The sequence below is a fragment of the Pararge aegeria genome, chromosome 11 (genome assembly GCF_905163445.1).
Source record: "Pararge aegeria chromosome 11, ilParAegt1.1, whole genome shotgun sequence".
In the NCBI taxonomy this organism is placed as follows: Eukaryota; Metazoa; Arthropoda; class Insecta; order Lepidoptera; family Nymphalidae; genus Pararge; species Pararge aegeria.
The window spans coordinates 6368177-6387514 of record NC_053190.1 but is presented as its reverse complement, the minus strand read 5'-3'; the positions used below and the strand labels follow the sequence as shown (position 1 = coordinate 6387514).

Here is a 19338-nt window from a genome sequence, read left to right as displayed (position 1 = left end):
ACGTAGCAATTAAGCGTACATTTAATTAGTGCGAGCTTATTCTCGCTCAGTCTATCCTAATAAAAGATTTATCAGTCTGGTGTTTGAAATTATTTGATTAATGATTTTTATCGGACATTCACCATGGGATAGACAACTTTAAATAATAGATATTGATTTGGTTTTACAAACTAGTCGGCAAACAGACAAATCTGTGCTGTTATTTATAACTTCTTTATTAGTTTTAGGTAAGCCCCACCACAGCATCGGTTAGAAATCAGAGCATCTTCGGGAGATGTGGACTCCACAACCAATTATACTAATTTTATAATTCTTATTCAGAAGCATTTAAAATTATGATGGTGAACTTAATTTAGTTTATAGTACAAAAATAAAATCATATTTCTTAGGAATTATGATTTTATGTATCCAGAAAGACATTGTTATTCTGTTAAGAATTTTTCAGTACTATCTTGGAGTGATTGGTACTCAGTCCCGTGCGTCGTAGAGCTAAATATTTTTACAAATAAATGTATTCTTTTAATAACTGACGTTCATAAATGATTTTAATTAAACAGCAAATTTATCTGTAAAAATATCAAAAACAGAAGTTTAAACCGTAGAATTAGTTTTTTGCAATAGTGTTGTAGAACGTAAAAAGAGTATTTTTTTTTTTTAACTTAGGATTTTGGGTACGCACAGTAACGTATCCACAATGTCTACCAATACGTAAGCCATAAATATTAGTTAGTAGGTAGACGAAATTAATTAACTATTTCCATAGGACTGGAATACGAAACAAGGTAGAGGTACCTAATGTTGCTTAATATTCAACTTAATAAATAAGTAGCTCTTTAAATAGTACCATCCTTTTAACAATGTTCTCTGCCTACATACTTGTAACCTGATAAAATTTAATTTAGTTTAGAGTTTGAATACAACTGAATAAGCAAAACGGAAGAGGAATGATTCATTAAGGTCTGAGAAACAAATTCAAGGAACGATTGTTTTTAAAAGTTGGCTGACTTAGTCTAACTGTAATACATACATATTTTTACTCAGATACAGGATGATTTTTTTATCTTTCTAAAACTAAACCGTAGAAAATGGGGAAATGGGGTTCCCATTTCCGTAGGAAGCTATGTGAAATGGCTACGTTTAAAACTGTCTGTTTTAGCAATTAAATCCTATTGAAGTTTTGGTTCGCAAAAAATAAATAAATAAAATAAAAAGTAATGATTTATGCTTCAAATTTTTTTTTAGTTTTATAAGCGGTTCATCATTTGGATCTAGTAGTTAGTAAGTTCGTCGATGAGGAGGCCGTACATTCAATTCCCGGTTCGGGTTATCGAGATCATAATAGAACCCTAAATACTCCTTGTACGGAAATATGTCTGCCCAGAAGTAAAACATAAATAGGCTGCGGATTTTGAGTGATAATAATACGAGAAAGTTTAAACCATCATTAGTCGTCAACATCACCACAAACCTGTCAACTTAATAAAAACTATTGTACTGCTGGACATAGATCTTTAGTAGGTATTTCCGAATTCCACGGTATTTTGTGCCTGTGGCCAGCTTTTTTGACGTCGCCTCTCTACCTAATCTACCTAGTGGGATAATTTCAGTAGTACGTCTTACCAATACGTCCAATATTACGTTGCGAAGTCGCTCTGGCACCTTATTACCCAAACGACCAACAGCAGTCAGCAACTCTAGTTCGTCTACAGATCTCCCCATTTCTGAATAGATAACAAAGAGATACTCACATCATAGCTATCTCCGTTCATGATCTGTCCATCGACATCATTATTAACTCATTACTTGCCCACTGTCCACTACAGGGCACGGAATGGAATATTTTTTTTTATGGGCTATAACGCTGGCCAACTAACGGATTAGCCACTAGGCTTTCACCGCTTTATTTGTCTATATGTATAAAAAAAATACTCTTTACTTACAAAAATATAAGAAGGTTTATTTCAGTTATGTTTTAGTTTTATTATTATTATTAAACTCTTTATTTGTATACCACAACATTAACATATATAAAATATAACAAAAACAGAAACATATCGAAAGAAGTAGTAACACAAAAGGCGGCCTTATCGCTTAATAGCGATCTCTGCCAGGCAACTTTTGAATTAGGAAAAAAAAAGAAGAGGAGAATAGACTGATGGTGGTACAAATATTATAATACATACATGCGAATAACTACATGCTAATACATAAACAACATAAATAGATAAAAAGTAAATAATATAATTAATAAATAAATATAAAAATAAACTAATACATATATATAATAACAACACTTACATAATTATTACTACTACTAGTTTACTAGTTTTAGTGATGATGCCGCCTTTGCATTCCAGCACTAAGTACTATAACTATTTCCTAGCGTTTTTCCTATTGTATTCTGTTGCAATAATTTTTTTCTATTCTATTCTATTCTTCTTTTGGAAATTTTCTGATTTGTTGGTTACGCTAAATGTTTAATTTCAACTTAGTTACTACAAATTTGGAACATGCTTTAGTTATAAATACCCTTTATAATGTACGTGATAAAGTTAACACAATCAGATACAGTAATATATACCTAAGTACGATACAAGACACGTACTGCATAAAACGTGACCGAAATGCATTTTTTCACTTTCGCATAGTATAATTTGATCACAGTAGTAACATTATACTTTGTCACGAGACACATTCCTGTGATTTTAACGAGTGATGTTATTTTTTAAATATTGTGAATGAATGTGCAAAAACAATTAAATACTTTTGTAAGTTATTTTTTTGCATGAAGTTGTGGTATTTTTATTTTAGTGATAGCTGACCTGTGCAACTTAGTCTGCATCAAATCGGTTATTATCGGTTTTAATATCTTAAAAAAACCAAGAACCTAATTGCAGCGTCACCTACCGGGTCCAGTTTTATATCCAAACTATATAATACGCGGCCAGGCGGCCCTCTGAATTTTTCTTGATTTTAGCATTTCTATACCCGTCGTAACTTCTAAACGATAGGTCCAATTTAAGTACATAATTAATAATTTAATTATAAAACTATTTATTTGGTCAAAGATCATGATAGGAATGTCACCATCTTTAGAATGTACCCGTGTTTTGATTGACAAATTAAAACAAAAAGCGGTTATTGTGACTTAACAGTTAGACATATAGCCTCCGGACTTTTTTGTAGGTGATAATGATTACTTTAAATATGTAGTACATTATTTTTATGTCTTATCAATCATTTTCAAGGCGTACGCCAGTAAAGCTACAAGTCGGTTTGACATCTTTAAAAAACATCATTATATTTCATCCAATAAAGTCAAAAATATCTTTATTCAAGTAGGTGGAACTTTTCATGCGCTTATTACATGAGTATTACACGGTATTGAGATGATGGCATATTCGTAAACTTAAAACTAAAGCTACGAGGGTTCCAAACGCGTCCTGGTCTAAGACGAAGCCCACAACAAACTTAGCCGGGTGTTTTTTTTTATCACCATCTCACATTGTCATTTCAAATTATTAGAAGAGCAACCAGGCAATCATTCACATCCAAGCTTTTTTATCGATTACGTAGTCGTTTATACTATAATAGGACTTTTCTATAAGCTTACGTTTAATACAAACTTTGAACTTTTAAGAGACATCTCCAAGATTTCAATGGGTAGTTTATTTTAGAATTGTATGCAATAACCAGATAACCTTAATAAAATACTCTAAGACTTTCAGTCACTCTGTTAATTAGTGAAAACCGTATGAAAATCCGTTCGGAAGTTTTTCAGTTCAGACAGACCCGGCGGGGATTTTGTTTTATAATATGTAAATTTATTTTTAATGTACCTACTATTATTTTACGTGGTATACTGAATTAGTAAGTTGTCATTATTTCAATTCACAACACAATCAAGCTTTCAATGTATTAGAAAATACATGCTTCATAGTACATACTTTTAAGTAAAAAAAGAATTATCAAAATCGGTTCACATTACCTATGAAGTGAAAATGATAAAAAAATTCATCCCATTTCCCGGAGGAAACTTATTGTTTATCGGGATAGAGAGTATATGTTGACCCGGAATATCAGCTACCATTATACCAAATTTTATTTAAATCTAATCAGTAGTTTTCACGTGATGCCCGGACAGACAGACAGACAGACAGACAGAAAGAAAGACAGACAAAAATGAAATAATTCGGACTCAGTATCGATTATAAAGCATCCCCCGGTCAAAATTTTCAAAATAGCTTAAATGCACAGAAATCTTCCAGAGATGACCTGAAAATTCTAAAAGTTATGATTAAATAAGTTATGGCCCTGTGTAGTAAGCCCGCGAGGCCCAGGTCAGGTATTACAATGGTTGACCTATGAGAAAAAGTACCTATTTATGAAAAAAAAAGTTTATTATTATTGAAATACTGTAGCACGGGTTCTTCGCGCGCATTTATAAGTGTTTTTAAAAATCCCGTATAAACAGTGGCGTGCACTACATATATGCACATAAGTTTTGCCTACCCTACAATTTTTGTATAACTCATTAATGCTAAGGATTGTTCCATTTTGTGGCCGCCACTGCGTATGAACCATTTATTTTCCTCGGATAAAAAGTACCCTATGTTACATTTCAAGTAACTCTACGTCAAAAATCAAGTTGATGCGTTGGATAGTTAGGGCGTGAAGGGAGAAAAAAAACCATACTTTCGCATTTATAACTTCAATCAGATTATACCAATGTTAAAAAGTGCCTGCTAATGAAAAAAGAGTAAAAAAATGTTTTTTTGTATTGAAATACTGTTGTCCGCGTTCGTCGCCCACATATATTAGTGTATTTAGAAATCCCGTGGGAACCGTTGGTTTTCATGTAATAAAAAGTAGCCTACGTTACTTTCCATCCTTTCAAATAATTCTATGCCAAAAATCAAGTGGATGGGCATAGTTAGGATGTGAAAGAAGGTCAAACAACCAAACACACTTTCGCATTTATAATATTAGTAAGGATTATAGTAGTCAAAAAAAACTGAATTCTTCTTTCTTCCGATTAGCCATGCACACTGTTTTCTTGAATAATTCATTACAGAAAACTTTTCATTAACCGAGTGTAAAATTTATTTTGTTCCACTCTGAGTGAACTCACAAATATAGCGATTAGGATTTTATCATATACATTATCTTTATATATATATTTCTTGTGTGCGTGTGTATGTCACTGAACTCCTCCTAGACGGCTGGACCGATTTGTATATTTTTTTTATTATACGTTTCGGTGGCACCCTGGATGGTTTAGATTCACATATTAGCCCGACAGATGGCGCTGGGGTCCGCTACGTTTACATAACATGCTGCATTGTCGTATTAGGATAACTTTTTCCTGTAATGACAAAAATGTAAGATTAGGAATAAATAAATAAATATATAAACAAACAGACTTACCTAGTGTGGATACCAATTAAATTTTATTTATTGCCAAAGGGTTGAATATTAATCATTACTTTTTTATCATTTATCCACCACTGGAACACAGTTTCAATAGCACACTTGTCCTGGGGTTCAATTCTTGAGACCATAGTTATGGTACGTTAGCAGTTAGCCACGGGTTCAGAGCGAGACAGAGATATTTTTAGATTTTTCATTTGAAGTTAAATGAAAAATTAATTACAGCAATAGCTGTAGTCTATATCTTTACATATAATAAAAAACCCCAACGCGTCTGTCTATCTGGGCGCGAGAAACTCAAAAACTATTGAACGGATTTTCATACGGTTTTCACTTATGAACAGAATGACTCATGCGGTAGGTTTTAGTGTATATTTTCAAATTGAATCATTCTTCTTTGGTGCTATTCTCCTATTGGTAAACAAATATGGATTCGATACAATTGCCATACCCCTAAATCCTAATAGCCCGCTACCATCTTAGACTATAGACTATATCCTCAAAGTTAAGTCAAGATAGACTAGTAGAAAAAATACTGACGGACAATCGAAGAGACAGGTGAAGCAGAGTAATAAAGATCCTTTGACACCCTTCCGGTAAGGATCGCTAGATATGGTAGGATATTTTTTGACGACCTCCTTGGCGCAGCGGTGAGCGCTGTGGTTTTAAATCGGAGGTCCCGGGTTCGATTCCCGGTGTCGGCAATTTGTGATATTTTTAATTTCTGAATTTTGAAGGTCTGGTATCGTGTGAGGATTCGGCTGTGGCCGAATTCCCTTAGTCTCCTCGTTCGACATCCGCGGAAAGAAGAGTTGTGGTCGCGTAAGCCAAGTGACCAAGATTCCCACAACTGAAAAATGTTTGTGTGACGAACATGAATGTTTTAGTATCTGGGTGTTTATCTGGATATTATACGTTTTTATGAATATTATTCATAAAAATATTCATCAGTCATCTTAGTATCTAAAACACAAGCTACGCTTACTTTGAGGCTAGATGGCAATTTGTGTATTGTCGTAGTAATAAAATAATAAAAATTACACCGTCACTCACACCCTTCAGACCGGAACACAGCATTGCAACAATGCTGCTCAGCGGCAGAACTATGCAACCTGGTAGTACTTCCCGGGGCGAGCTCTGTCACAAAAAGCTCTAAAACTAGAGGGATGACAATAGGTATATAAAAATTTGATTCGACTACCCATTGCCTTTCCTTTAATTTGTGTATGACGTATATCGGTCATAGGTTAATATAATCAAAAGCGTATAGACAATTAAAATAATTGACTTAGGGTCAAAAACAAACTGTTTTTTTTAAGTAACGCTAATGAAAATAAACGCGTAGAGTCTTTGGACTCTTTTCTCTATCTATCGATTTTTAATTTTTTTTTTTGTTTGCTAACCTAATCTTTGAAACTACCCTACTGAGCGAGAGCATCACTGTCCCTGAGTGCTGTTTATCTTTATAATATATAAAATCGAAAGATCGCCGACTCATGTGAAGTTAAAAATCAAATTAGTATTTTAAAGTCTCCTACCTTAAAGGATATTTAGTAATATATCCCTATCGCGGTAAAATAGACAACTAAAACGAAAACTTTTTTTAAATAGTATAAGCTACCTATTTATAGAACGCAAGTGCTGGCCATTTTTTTATTTTGTTTGCTAGTTAATTAACTTATTCATCATTACTAAACGGTCATTATCATACCTATGCTATAAGTAAAAAAACTAAGTAGCGGGCCACTGCACCTGCGAAATAAGAATAAGATTATGGTGCGAATTGGCTAACTCATAACAGCCCGGCAAAAGTGCTATTCTAAATTCGTGCGTATAAAGGCTCTCGCACCTCGTGCATAAAATAACACACTTGTTAATATTCGGCCTCTTTTTTGCCTTGCAAGACTTGACATGAATAAAACTTTAGCAAGGCAAAAAAGAACGAAATACTATACTACTTATTTTACGGTTAATTGTGTAAGACCCTGGAATTCCCTGCTTGCTGACATACTCGTACGTCTGGCTCAATCCCTAAATATCTTAAAGAAGCGTTCGGGAAACCTTTTCTTATCTATGTCATATTATGTATTTTAAATTTATCTATGTAATATATACATAGTGTACTGCATAAATATTTATATACTTATATATATTATGTACTTATAATTTATTATTATTTAACTCTTTATTTGTACACCAAAATGAAGTTAGGAAAATAAAAAAAACAATAGAAATACAAAGACAGAAGTAGAATACAAAAGGCGGCCTTATCGCTTAGTAGCGATCTCTGCCAGGCAACCTTTGGATTAGGACAAGATGAGAGAGAGCGGACAGGTGGTGTAAAATTATTATAAACGTACATTCAAATAGCTAAATACAAATACACAAACAAAATTGCACAAATAAGAAAAATATAATAAATAAATATAAAATAATATTTATTTATTATATTTTTTTTTTTTTATTGATTCCCACAACTGGAAAATGTTTGTGTGATGAGCATGAATGTTTTTCAGTGTCTGGGTGTTTATATATATATTTTAAAGTATTTATGTATATTATTCATAAAAATATTCATCAGTCATCTTAGTACCCATAACACAAGCTACGCTTACTTTGGGGCTAGGTGGCGATATGTGTATTGTCGTAGTATATTTATTTATTTATTTATTTATTTAATAAACTAATATATACTCAATAATTTATGTGTAGTATTAGGATTTATGTGTAAAATTACTGCACCAACCCATTCCTTCGTCTTTTCTAACGTCAAAAGTTGTCTGGAAGAGATCGCTTAAAGCGATAAGACCACCTTTCCAAACCCCATTTTCTATTCTAAGTTTCTACTTTGTATGTTCACTTTCAACTCAACTTCGGTTTGCCGACGATGTAGTCATAATGGCAGAGACTCTGGAAGACCTTAATGCGATGCTCAATGACCTCAGCAGAGTTTCTCAACAGGTGGGCCTTCGTATGAACATGAGCAAGACGAAAATTATGTCTAACGCTCATGTTCCGCTCCACCCAATAATTGTTGGGAGCTCTGCACTCGAAATTGTAGACGAGTATATATACCTAGGACACACGATCCAGTTAGGTAGGTCCAATTTCGAGAAAGAGGTAAACCGCCGAATCCAACTCGGATGGGCAGCGTTCGGGAAACTTCGTGACATCTTCTCGTCCAAAATCCCTCAGTGCCTGAAGACTAAAGTCTTCGAACAGTGCGTGTTGCCAGTGATGACTTACGGATCAGAGACATGGTCGCTACAGGTCGGACATAGCTCAGCGAATTGCGAAGCTGAAGTGGCAATGGGCGGGGCACATAGCTCGGAGAACAGATGGACGTTGGGGTCTTAAGGTGCTGGAATGGCGACCCCGCACCGGTAAACGCAGCGTAGGTCGGCCCCAAACGAGGTGGACAGATGACATCAGGCGAGTAGCTGGGAGCCGTTGGAGGCAAGCGGCCCAGGACCGTGCATTGTGGAACTCCCTACAACACAAATACAAAAGACCTATGTCCAGCAGTGGACGTCAATTGGTTGAGATGATGATGATGATGATGATGATGATGTTCACTTTATGTATGTTTTGTACGTGTTTTGTATGTGTGTGTGTGTGTATGTGTGTGCAATAAAGTTATCAAACAAAAAACCACAATATTTTATAAAGCAATGTTTTTTCGAGTACTGAGTTTCTTCCTCATATTTACTCTTACAGTGTGCTTGTATCTAGATAACGCGCCTAATTGATTAAAGCAGTTTTACTGTATGAACTATGCATACTATTTTTTACTAACGAACACAATATTTTCTAAAGGTATAACTTAAACATATATAATATTATATTCTTCTTAATAAGTAATAGGTAAGTAAGTGACATGGGTATGATAAACTTGAAATTTTATTATTAGTGAGTCATTTGTTTTGTACCCATAGTAGGTTGGCCCCTTTCACCCTTACTAATGAATGTTGTAAAGCGGTTGCATGTTGAAGCTGCAGTTGCAACGTTTTATATTTATTTTCTTTCGTATTTTAAATTACTGATGACAAATAAAGAGAAAACATTGCTCAGCATAGCTAATCACCAGTTTTACAACTTTTCTAAGGCCTTAAAATTTAATATATTTCACTGAAATATGACCCCGTAAGCACATATTTATGTGCTTCCTAACAAAGCATACAAAAAAAAATACAAAAATAAACCGTCTTTGTTAGACAACTAAATAGCAAGAAACAAAATATTTTCTAAATCTCCTTCAATATAAAAGGCCTTGACTAGTAACATAATGTAAACTATATTGAAAGAAAAGGATTTTTTTTTAATTTTTAATTTATGTATATACCGGATGTTTGGTGCATCGTGTGCCAAATCGAATCTGATGATTGGAGGGGTCTTTGGCTATCTCTTCAGCCCTCGTAAAAAAATCTTGCTCAAACGGTTTTTTTTATACTGATTTTAAATTGTTTTTTTAAAAATTGTAAAAATTCTACATTTAAATTTTAATAAAAAATAAAGTTGTTAAGTATTAATTAATTTTCTTTTTAATCTTTAATTTGTAACGTTTTACGCTTCTTTTGAAACTAGAATTACACGCCAGCAACATCTAGTTTTTGTTTTACAGCCCCGCAAAGTTTTTTTTACGTAAAAAAATAAGCTTGAACGTCAACTTTCGGTTTTAATAAAAAAAAAACTAAAAGTGATCATGTTCTTCCAATTTTTTTAAAACATCTCTGGACTGTCCCCTTTCTAATGGTGTGCAATATGCCATGAAAAGTAATTAGTAACATCACTAATTTTCAAATTTTCTAAACTTAGTCACAATTTTCTAATATTCAACAGATGAAAGAAAAACAAGTTTTTGCGTAAATAAAACTCACAAGCAGGTAAAATTTTTAAATTTCGTAGGTTTTACTTGAAATAAAAATAATACATTGCATTTGAAACATTTATTTCATAATTTTTACAAATTCTGCTCAAATTGTTCACCCCTGTTTCGAATGCAGGCCCGACATCTTTGACGTATTGTTACAGTTGTAGTCCGAAGCCGTATTTCGTTCTTAATTGTACCGAAGGCCGCTTCTATGCGTTGTATTAGTACCTCCCTCGTTGGGACTTCTGTGGCGTATACTAGCTCTTTGGCACGTCCCCAGACATAAAAATCTAACGGAGTTAAGTCTGGGGAACGTGGAGGCCATGCAATAGGCCCATCGCGCCCAATCCACGAATTGGGGAACACATTATCGAGGTATTCCCTCACAGTTAAACGCCAATGCGCGGGACAGCCGTCATTTTGAAATACTATGGGCACATCTTCATTAAACACGGGCACCTCGGCCAATAATTCCGGCAGATCATTTTGCAGGAACTCTAAATAATTATCGCCATTTAAGTTATCAGGCAGGTAGTGCGGTCCAATTACCTGATTCCCAATCACTCCTGCCCAAACGTTCACACTAAACCGTCTTTGAAAAGATTGCTGTCTTTTGGCATGTGGGTTTTGCCGTTTCGGTGCCCAATGGTGTAAATTGTGCAAGTTAAGAATCCCTTCTCTGGTAAATTTGGATTCGTCAGTCCACAGTATTCTTTTTAAAAAATCAGGATTATCCACATCTGTGTGTAACAAAAACCGACAAAAGTGCATTCGTCTGTCAAAGTCGCCACCCTCAAGACCTGCAACAACCAAAAATCTTTTTAATTCCCCTTGAGCAGTAATTAATTGCACTAGAAGATTATGGATACCTGCTAAACAAAGGCAACGTCAAACAAAGGTTTTAAATTACGTACCTTGAACCGGAGTCTCGTGGAATGGATATTTTTCGTTTTGTCGAAGGACTTTCCACACTTTCCATATTGAAATATCAAGTTGTGCCGCCACATATCTAATGCTTCTTGTGTCGTCTTCCTCAAAAAGTGCCAGTATTCTCTCGTCCACTTCAACATTATGTCGCACAACATGTCCCCTTGGTTCATGAAAATTGACACTCCCAGTCTCGCGTAAACGTCGGTATGTGTCTTGGAAGACTCTGCGGCCAGGTAATCGTCGACCAGGAAAGCGTTCCTGGTAAAGTCGTTGCGCTGCACGAGCGACACCACGGGCTGCACCATAAACCATTATGATGTCCGCATATTCCTCGTTAGAGTATGTCGTCATTGCAACAACAAAAAAGTCAACAAAGTTTAACAATAACACCAAAAGTAAATAAAACGTAACAAAAAACAACAAAACTTAACGAAAACTAAATAAAAGAATCGTGGAGTACAGTAAGCTAGCACACACGTTAGGCAGCAGAGGCAGTGATGTCTCGACTAAAAAATAAGATGGCCGCCGTGTCGACGCGACGCGGGGCCCGTTCGCGATTGGTTCAAACAGGTTTGCACTATGCAAGAAAGGAATAGAAGATAGATTTCGCTTCACTAGAGTGAAAAAACTATTTTTGCCTGTTTAAACGAACAACGGGCGTATAACTTTATGAAAGAGACAGAAAATGTCATCTGCCTTGTGAATTGTGAGTGTTATTTACGCAAACCCTTGTTTTTCTTTCACCTGTTGAATATTAGAAAATTGCGACCAAGTTTAGAAAATTTGAAAATTAGTGATGTTACTAATTACTTTTCATGGCATATTGCACACCATTAGAAAGGGGACAGTCCAGAGATGTTTTAAAAAAATTGGAAGAACATGATCACTTTTAGTTTTTTTTTTATTAAAACCGAAAGTTGACGTTCAAGCTTATTTTTTTACGTAAAAAAAACTTTGCGGGGCTGTAAAACAAAAACTAGATGTTGCTGGCGTGTAATTCTAGTTTCAAAAGAAGCGTAAAACGTTACAAATTAAAGATTAAAAAGAAAATTAATTAATACTTAACAACTTTATTTTTTATTAAAATTTAAATGTAGAATTTTTACAATTTTTAAAAAAACAATTTAAAATCAGTATAAAAAAAACCGTTTGAGCAAGATTTTTTTACGAGGGCTGAAGAGATAGCCAAAGACCCCTCCAATCATCAGATTCGATTTGGCACACGATGCACCAAACATCCTGTATATGTGTGAGATAGTGATAACAAAAAAAAGTTACCCGACTAAGTTTGTTGAGGGCTCTTTTTAGACCAGGTCGCGTTTGGAACCCGCCTAGCTTTAAGTTTAAGTTGCCGAACGTAGTTTTCACCATCACCTCACAATCATTATGTAAACATATATGTATGAACGCTTCATATATGCCTGTGATAGGCCTATATGAATAAACCATATTTGAATTTGAATGTTTGAATTACATTTACCGATAGAAAAATATTTATACACGTATATATAAAGCTTCAGTAATGTTTTTAGTACCAGTAATGCTTACTTAATACTTATGCATATTATGAAGATTAAAACTTTTCAACTTTTAGAATCGTTATGTATCTCAGAGACAGTGGCAAAAGTATTGGGCCCTTTTTCATAGATAATTATATGATCTACAATTTTCTGACCTAATTTTATCATAAAAATTACCGTTTTACCAGAAAACGCAACGAACCCATTTTTGAGACCTTTGACATTGAATATATAAAAATCAGGTACCTACGGGAAATCTCAGGATTTATGTTCAATTCAAGATCTCAAATTGACAGAATTTACTTTGTAATTACAGAAAATGGCACCAGTAGTCACCGTTACGAAAGTGTTAAAAAAACAAAAGCTGCTCTATGATAAACACAGCATTAAAGAACATGATACAAAAGATACTTTGTTAGAAAACTGCGATAGCAAAAGTGTTGCAGCTCATAGAGCTGTAGATTACTATGACGAAGCGCTACCGAAAAATGACCCAAAATTCCTTGCACCCGTAAGAAGATGGGAAAAGCGGATGGGGTTCCTGACCCCACTCCGATGGATAAACATTATTGTCATATCGTTATTTCACATAATAACTGTAGCAAGTACTGCATATATATTTATAATGGGTGAAGGGCCTAAATGGCAGACTAACCTTTTTGGTAAGTAATTTCTGTTGTTTTATATAAATAAATAATCCGGTGTAACTTATCTTGGGATGAATACAAAACTAATGCCCCGCCACGGCTTCGTTCATGTATAAAATAGACTAAAGAGTGAAGATTAATGGCTGCCTTTGATTGTAGAATTACTTAAATGCGTATTCGTTACACATACAAATACACAATGGAGGATGTGTGGTCAGGTAGGTTCAGCAAATAGTCGTTTGCGCCGATTACAAAAACTTCCCTGACTGAACGGTTTTAAATGAGATGTTCCGTGTTCGATCCCCATCAGGGGCAATTTGAGAATTTTTAATTTGTGATATTTCTCTGATCTGGTCTGATGAAAGGCTTCGGCAGCGGCTAGTTACCCCCCCGGTAAAGACGTGCCGCTAACGAAACGCTAAGGAAAATTATGAAAGTTCGACATCGATTAGTAACATACATTTTTATGAATCCATCAACAGAATTGACCCTTGGAGGTGTGAGCGGGTTTGGTGTTACCGCAGGTGCCCATCGGTACTGGACGCACAGAGCGTTCAAAGCTACGACGCCACTAAGAATCATATTCATGCTCTGTTTTTCTTTATCGGGTCAGGTATGATTCATTATTATTTCTTAAACTATATTATATTCATCCTTATCTTTTTTTATTGGGGAAAGGGCCTAGTGGACACAGGTGTAACCTAGTCTTCTCATTATAACTGTGTAATAAACTAGTCCGTAAGCAACATTATATCGTACTTATATATGTAATGTGGAGAAATAAATAAATCATTTATTAATTCATTTTAATAACCACTATCCAATTAACTTCGTGCAACATTTTTATCATGTCAACTTGTCAAGCGATTGACGCCTACTGTGGGACGTAGGTCTTTTGTAGGGAGTTCCAAATAGCATTATCCAACAACAGCTTTACACGATAAATTCGGTCAACCGACCGACGATATCAAATAAACCTGGTAAGGGATCTAATATCCCTAAACTCTATTCTCACTTACACATTAGTCGCGTAAATTCGTGAATAATGTGTAAATTACTAGTTTATTTAGAAAAAAATATCCTAGTACGTTAGTTTGTCACATTTATTGGCTGCATTTGTACACGCATGTCGTGGTTTCTAGTTTTATTTTATTGGTTGTTGTACTTGTTATGTCATTATCCATTTATGTGATAAATAATAAATAAATTAAATAAAAAAAACCCTGCGTTTATTCCGATGCTGTTTCGGCATTCGAGATACTTGGTATTCCACCGTTTATCATTTGTCCGATCTATGTGTTGCAACCATTACCGATTCAGCTTCGCTATTAACGCGACTCTAATTCTTCTACAGATCTCCTCTTTTCTGATTCAATATCCCTGAGCCTGTTTATTTCTCTTTTGAGCCTAATTTTAAGGCTTAAAATTAGGCTTAAAAACGTTTCAGAAATCTTGTAATGTTGGAAATTATTGATTATTCCTACTAAATCGCTGGCACGATTCCTTAGACCACATTTCTCTGCCTCCAATGACCAAAATTGTTCCCTCACTGACAACTCCCAACAAAATACCCCTGTGTGCTATTTTTTGTTTTAAGTATATGAATACATTGTTACAATTAACACCTTTTTTCAGAACAATATATTTAATTGGGTGAGAGACCATCGCGTCCATCACAAAAGGTCTGAGACGATAGCGGACCCGCACGATGCGCGACGAGGATTCTTCTTTGCCCACGTCGGGTGGCTTTTAATGAAAAAACATCCTCTTGTTGTCAAAGAAGGAAATCAACTCGATATGAGTGACATTATCAATGACCCAGTGGTCAAGTTTCATACAAAGTAAGTCGAAAGGATAAACAAATTAGGTACATTTATAACAGACAAATAATTGGATAGTGCCATAAGCTATATTTACTGTAAAGGAGTATCGATTACTTATTATAAATTGGGTAAAGAATAGTCTTGTAGACTATTTCAGATTTTCTTAAGATAATATGAGTACTTTTATCATGTAGTACATATTTTTTAAGTATCAGCGCAGGCGAAACACACAAAATTTTGCTACTTTGGGTTAAAATATTGCAATTTTCTTGAGGATCATCATTTAAAAATCGGTCCAGTACTTTCGGATCCGATTGGGCTGGGCAAACAAACAGAAAACAAAAATCTTTTCTCATTATAATATTAGTATAGAAGTTTATATGATAAACTTTTGATATTCCTGTCATATTACCTATCGAGTGTAAAATTTTGTGGATTATTTGATACCAAATTCAATACATTTTGGTGTCACCACCAGATAAGTATGACGCATATTTTACATGTTTAAGGCAACATAGTCCGTATTACTTGATCGAAGTGAAAGAAAAGCCCCTTGATCGATTTTATAACTACAAACAAATATATAAAACACACAAATATATAAAGTATATTAGTAAAAACCGGACAAGTGCAATTATATATAAAGGCAAGTCGGCAAGAAAATCATGTCTGTTGTATGGTAGCCCCATAAATATTTATATTATTCTGTTTTTAAGTATTCTCTGTTATAGGAATAATAATATATACATCAGAAATACGAGTACATCATCTGTGAAAATTTCAACTATCTAACTATCACGATTCCTGTGTTACAGCCAGGTGACAGACGGACAGAACGGCTTATATATTATAGTGTCCCGTTTTACCCTTTGCACCCTAAAAACGTAGCTTTCATTTATACTGGTCGGTGTAGAACTGGCAGCAAGCAAAGTGATTTGTCATTTTTTTACACCATTTCCTAGAAAAACTTTAATCAACTTACTCCTTTCAGATACTTCAATTTTTTCAAAATAACATTGTGTTTGATTCTGCCCTCTATAACTAAAGTGCTATTATGGAATGAAACCTGGAAAGCCGCCATAGTTTCGACGTTAGTAAGATACCTATCAAGCGTTAACTTCACCTGGTCTGTGAACAGCTTTGCACATCTGTGGGGTAACAGGCCCTATGATAAGTAAGTTTATTCTAAACTTAAACATGTTTTTCAGCGGATACAGAGACAATGAAACAGAACGATATGCTGACTGCTGTATTTTTTTCTCTAAACGTAACTGTAGGTATTTTAAAGGTTAAGAGCACTCGGTCGATAACTTTAACCATCAACGTCATCTCTTACGACAACAACTAACGCCTTAACGACGATAATTTTATCATGATATCAACCCATTACCGGCCCACTACAGGGCACGAGTCTCCTCCTACAATTAAAAGGATTCGGGCCGTAGTCCACCCCGCTGGCGCAGTGCGGATAGGTGGACTTCACACTAATTTGAGAACATTATGCAGTATATAGTATGCAAGTTTCCTCACGACGTTTTCCTACACCGTTAAAGCATTAGCTTATTTTTAATTTACTTACATAGCACATAACTTAGAAAAGTTAGAGGTGCGTTCTGGGAAGCGAACTGAGCCCCGCGTCAGTGAAGCTGAATTGCTAAGCATTGGGCTATCACCACTCCACGATAATCGAAAGACGACGTATTCTGTCATCATATTTATCGCTGTAAAAAAGTTTTAGGGAACGCAATCCATGTCGAGGTTTCCGCAAATCTGAGCGGTATTGCTCTAACAATTTTCTTGACCCCGTGTACATGTGCAAGAAGCACGCCGCAAGAAACAGTTTGAAGATTGATTTGATATAGGTACAGTTCACAAATAATTTTTTGAAAAGAACCCGAAATAATGAGATCCTCAATAGCGTTTTAACAGTCTACTGCTGGACTAAAAAACTCATCCATGTGAAAGTTGGCGTATTATAACTTACTATAAAGACGGGTTGATGATCGCAGTAGATGGTAGTATTAGCACAGAAGATGCTGCTGCCTGGCCTTTGTTATAAGTTATTCGACGGCCGAGTGGCGCAGTGGGCAGCGACCCTGCTTTCCTGAGTCCAAGGTCGTGGGTTCGACTCCTGCAACTGGAAAATGTTTGTGAATGTTTTTCAGTGTCTGGGTGTTTATCTGTATATTATTAGTATTTATGTGTATTATATTCATAAAAAATTATATTCATCAGCTATCTTAGTACCCACAACACAAGCTACGCTTACTTTGGGGTAAGATTCGGTATGTGTATTGTCGTAGTATATTTATTTATTTACATTCGCTTAATCGTACGACATCCGCGGGAAGAGTACAGGTGTTGGAATACATCAATATTCTGATCTGCCGTTATCAAACGGTACAAACCTATAGATATCAGTTATTCTGAAATCGATTTCAAACCCAGCTTATATTAGAAGCAAATATTTAAAACGTTATATGAGCCCTCGCGTCCAAATTACTTGCCAAAAGGTGTCCACCGTTCAATGTGTGGACTGTCCCATTTGTCTTCAATGCGTACATAAAGAACCAATATCTTAGAATGTGGTACCCAGTGTACTATCAAGATATTTTTCGAACTATTTGATCTAGTTCACCCCTCACCTTTTTACCATTGAACCGCGGGGCACTCTAGAAATCTGCACCCCAACGTTGTTGTACATTGGACACATACGAAGCGCTTTACATCCTCGTTACTTGCACCGCAACGATCTGGAATGCTCTTCCAGCTTCCTTTTTCCCAACCTATACTTGAGTACCTTCAAATCAAGAGCGAATAGGCATCGTATATAATATACATGAAAGAACGAAAGAAAAAAAGACTTCAGTATTTCAGGGATATCAGAGAGCTGTACTCCAAATCCATGTGTTAGAATTTAGAAAAAACTTGCTTCAGTAAAGCGCCTATCGCGTGCGTGAAATCATGTTTTGCCCCTGTTCAGAAAAGTCTTAGATCTAAGACTAAGTTGATACTTTTAACTGGGTGCGAAAAAGCTACGTGTGTTTCGGATTAAATTCGGATTTTGAATAATGTCCATATCATATGATGTATAACGAACAGAAAAATTCGTTGGTCAAACGCCTCTCTTACGGCGGTATTTACCATTTTCAGTTAATGTTCAATCAAGTACGATATGGGAAATGTGAACATATTTGTTTTTTTTTTATTTCAGACATATAATGCCCGTAGAAAGTTGGAAAGTATCATTTTTTGCAATGGGTGAAGGCTGGCACAACTATCACCACACCTTTCCATGGGACTACAAAGCGGCGGAGCTCTCTTATTTTCTGAACGTTACTACGATGTACATAGACTTGTTTGCGGCCCTGGGATGGGCATATGACTTGAAGAAGGCGTCGCCATCCCTTATAGAAGCTATTGTAAAGAAAAGAGGATATAAAAGTTGATAAATTACGAATAGCTTAACTGTAAATATTTATACTGTAAATATTTATATGTATATTATACTGTATTTATTTATATTGCAAAGTTTTTTTTTTCAATAATTTATTTGCCACAAGATGAATTTTTAATCTTAGTAGAGCAAATTTCTTCTAATGCGTTATCTCAAAGTGACGCTCCTTACATTTCAAATGAAATGTATACGTATCAAACTAATACGTTTTTCTCTCCCGTAACCAGGCAAAATAATGTACAAAGGCAATAGTGGGGCAATGGTGATTACATTTCTAAACAATAGAACCTTTATGAATAAATGTGGTTTAGCGTTGGAATAGTTCGTTATATGTTGGTGAACACACTGCATAACTATTCTAACTTTACGACACTTTTACTTTTATAGCGTCGTAAAAAAAATATTTTATTTCAGACATAACGTGTTATACTGTAGAGACACTAAATACAGACACATTTGTCGTTTCAAAAGTGCTTGTGAAATAGGCCTAATTGAAATAAAAGAATATTTGCATTTTTAATTTTAATGTCACACGCACGTTAACCATAAAATACTACAAGATATTGTTGTTGACACCTTAGCTTTGGTTAATTTAAATAAGTGATTTCCGGATTTTGTAATAATTTATATCAATTTTATTTTAACTATACTTATTTATAAT

The 19338-nt window shown here is 35.0% G+C and overlaps 2 protein-coding genes across 9 annotated transcripts in view; one reads left to right on the top strand and one right to left on the bottom strand.

Moving 5' to 3' along the window:
- The window catches only part of LOC120627205 (probable glutamate receptor), a 19701-nt gene extending 17221 nt beyond the window's left edge, over positions 1–2480 (bottom strand). For 5 of the 7 annotated variants that reach the window (XM_039895073.1, XM_039895072.1, XM_039895071.1 and 2 more), the window contains exons 1-2: positions 2299–2480; positions 1749–1908 (exon numbers count right to left, since the gene is read on the bottom strand). Coding sequence is in view for 3 of the 7 variants with exons in the window: in XM_039895071.1 (XP_039751005.1) it covers positions 1749–1769 (21 nt within the window). In the remaining 4 variants the exon portion in view is untranslated. Of the gene's footprint in view, positions 1–1620; positions 1702–1748; positions 1909–2298 lie in introns of those variants that run through there. The other 2 variants (XM_039895074.1, XM_039895075.1) reach the window with 1 other exon arrangement.
- LOC120627207 (acyl-CoA Delta(11) desaturase-like) overlaps positions 1–19338 on the top strand; it is a 23749-nt gene extending 4411 nt beyond the window's left edge. Inside the window, exons 1-6 of one of the 2 annotated variants that reach the window (XM_039895079.1) lie at positions 2611–2768; positions 13067–13412; positions 13880–14010; positions 15033–15238; positions 16212–16394; positions 18435–19338. In XM_039895079.1, coding sequence (XP_039751013.1) covers positions 2739–2768; positions 13067–13412; positions 13880–14010; positions 15033–15238; positions 16212–16394; positions 18435–18669 — 1131 coding nt within the window. In that variant the 5' untranslated portion in view covers positions 2611–2738 and the 3' untranslated portion in view covers positions 18670–19338. Of the gene's footprint in view, positions 1–2610; positions 2769–13066; positions 13413–13879; positions 14011–15032; positions 15239–16211; positions 16395–18434 lie in introns of those variants that run through there. The other variant, XM_039895080.1, reaches the window with a different exon arrangement.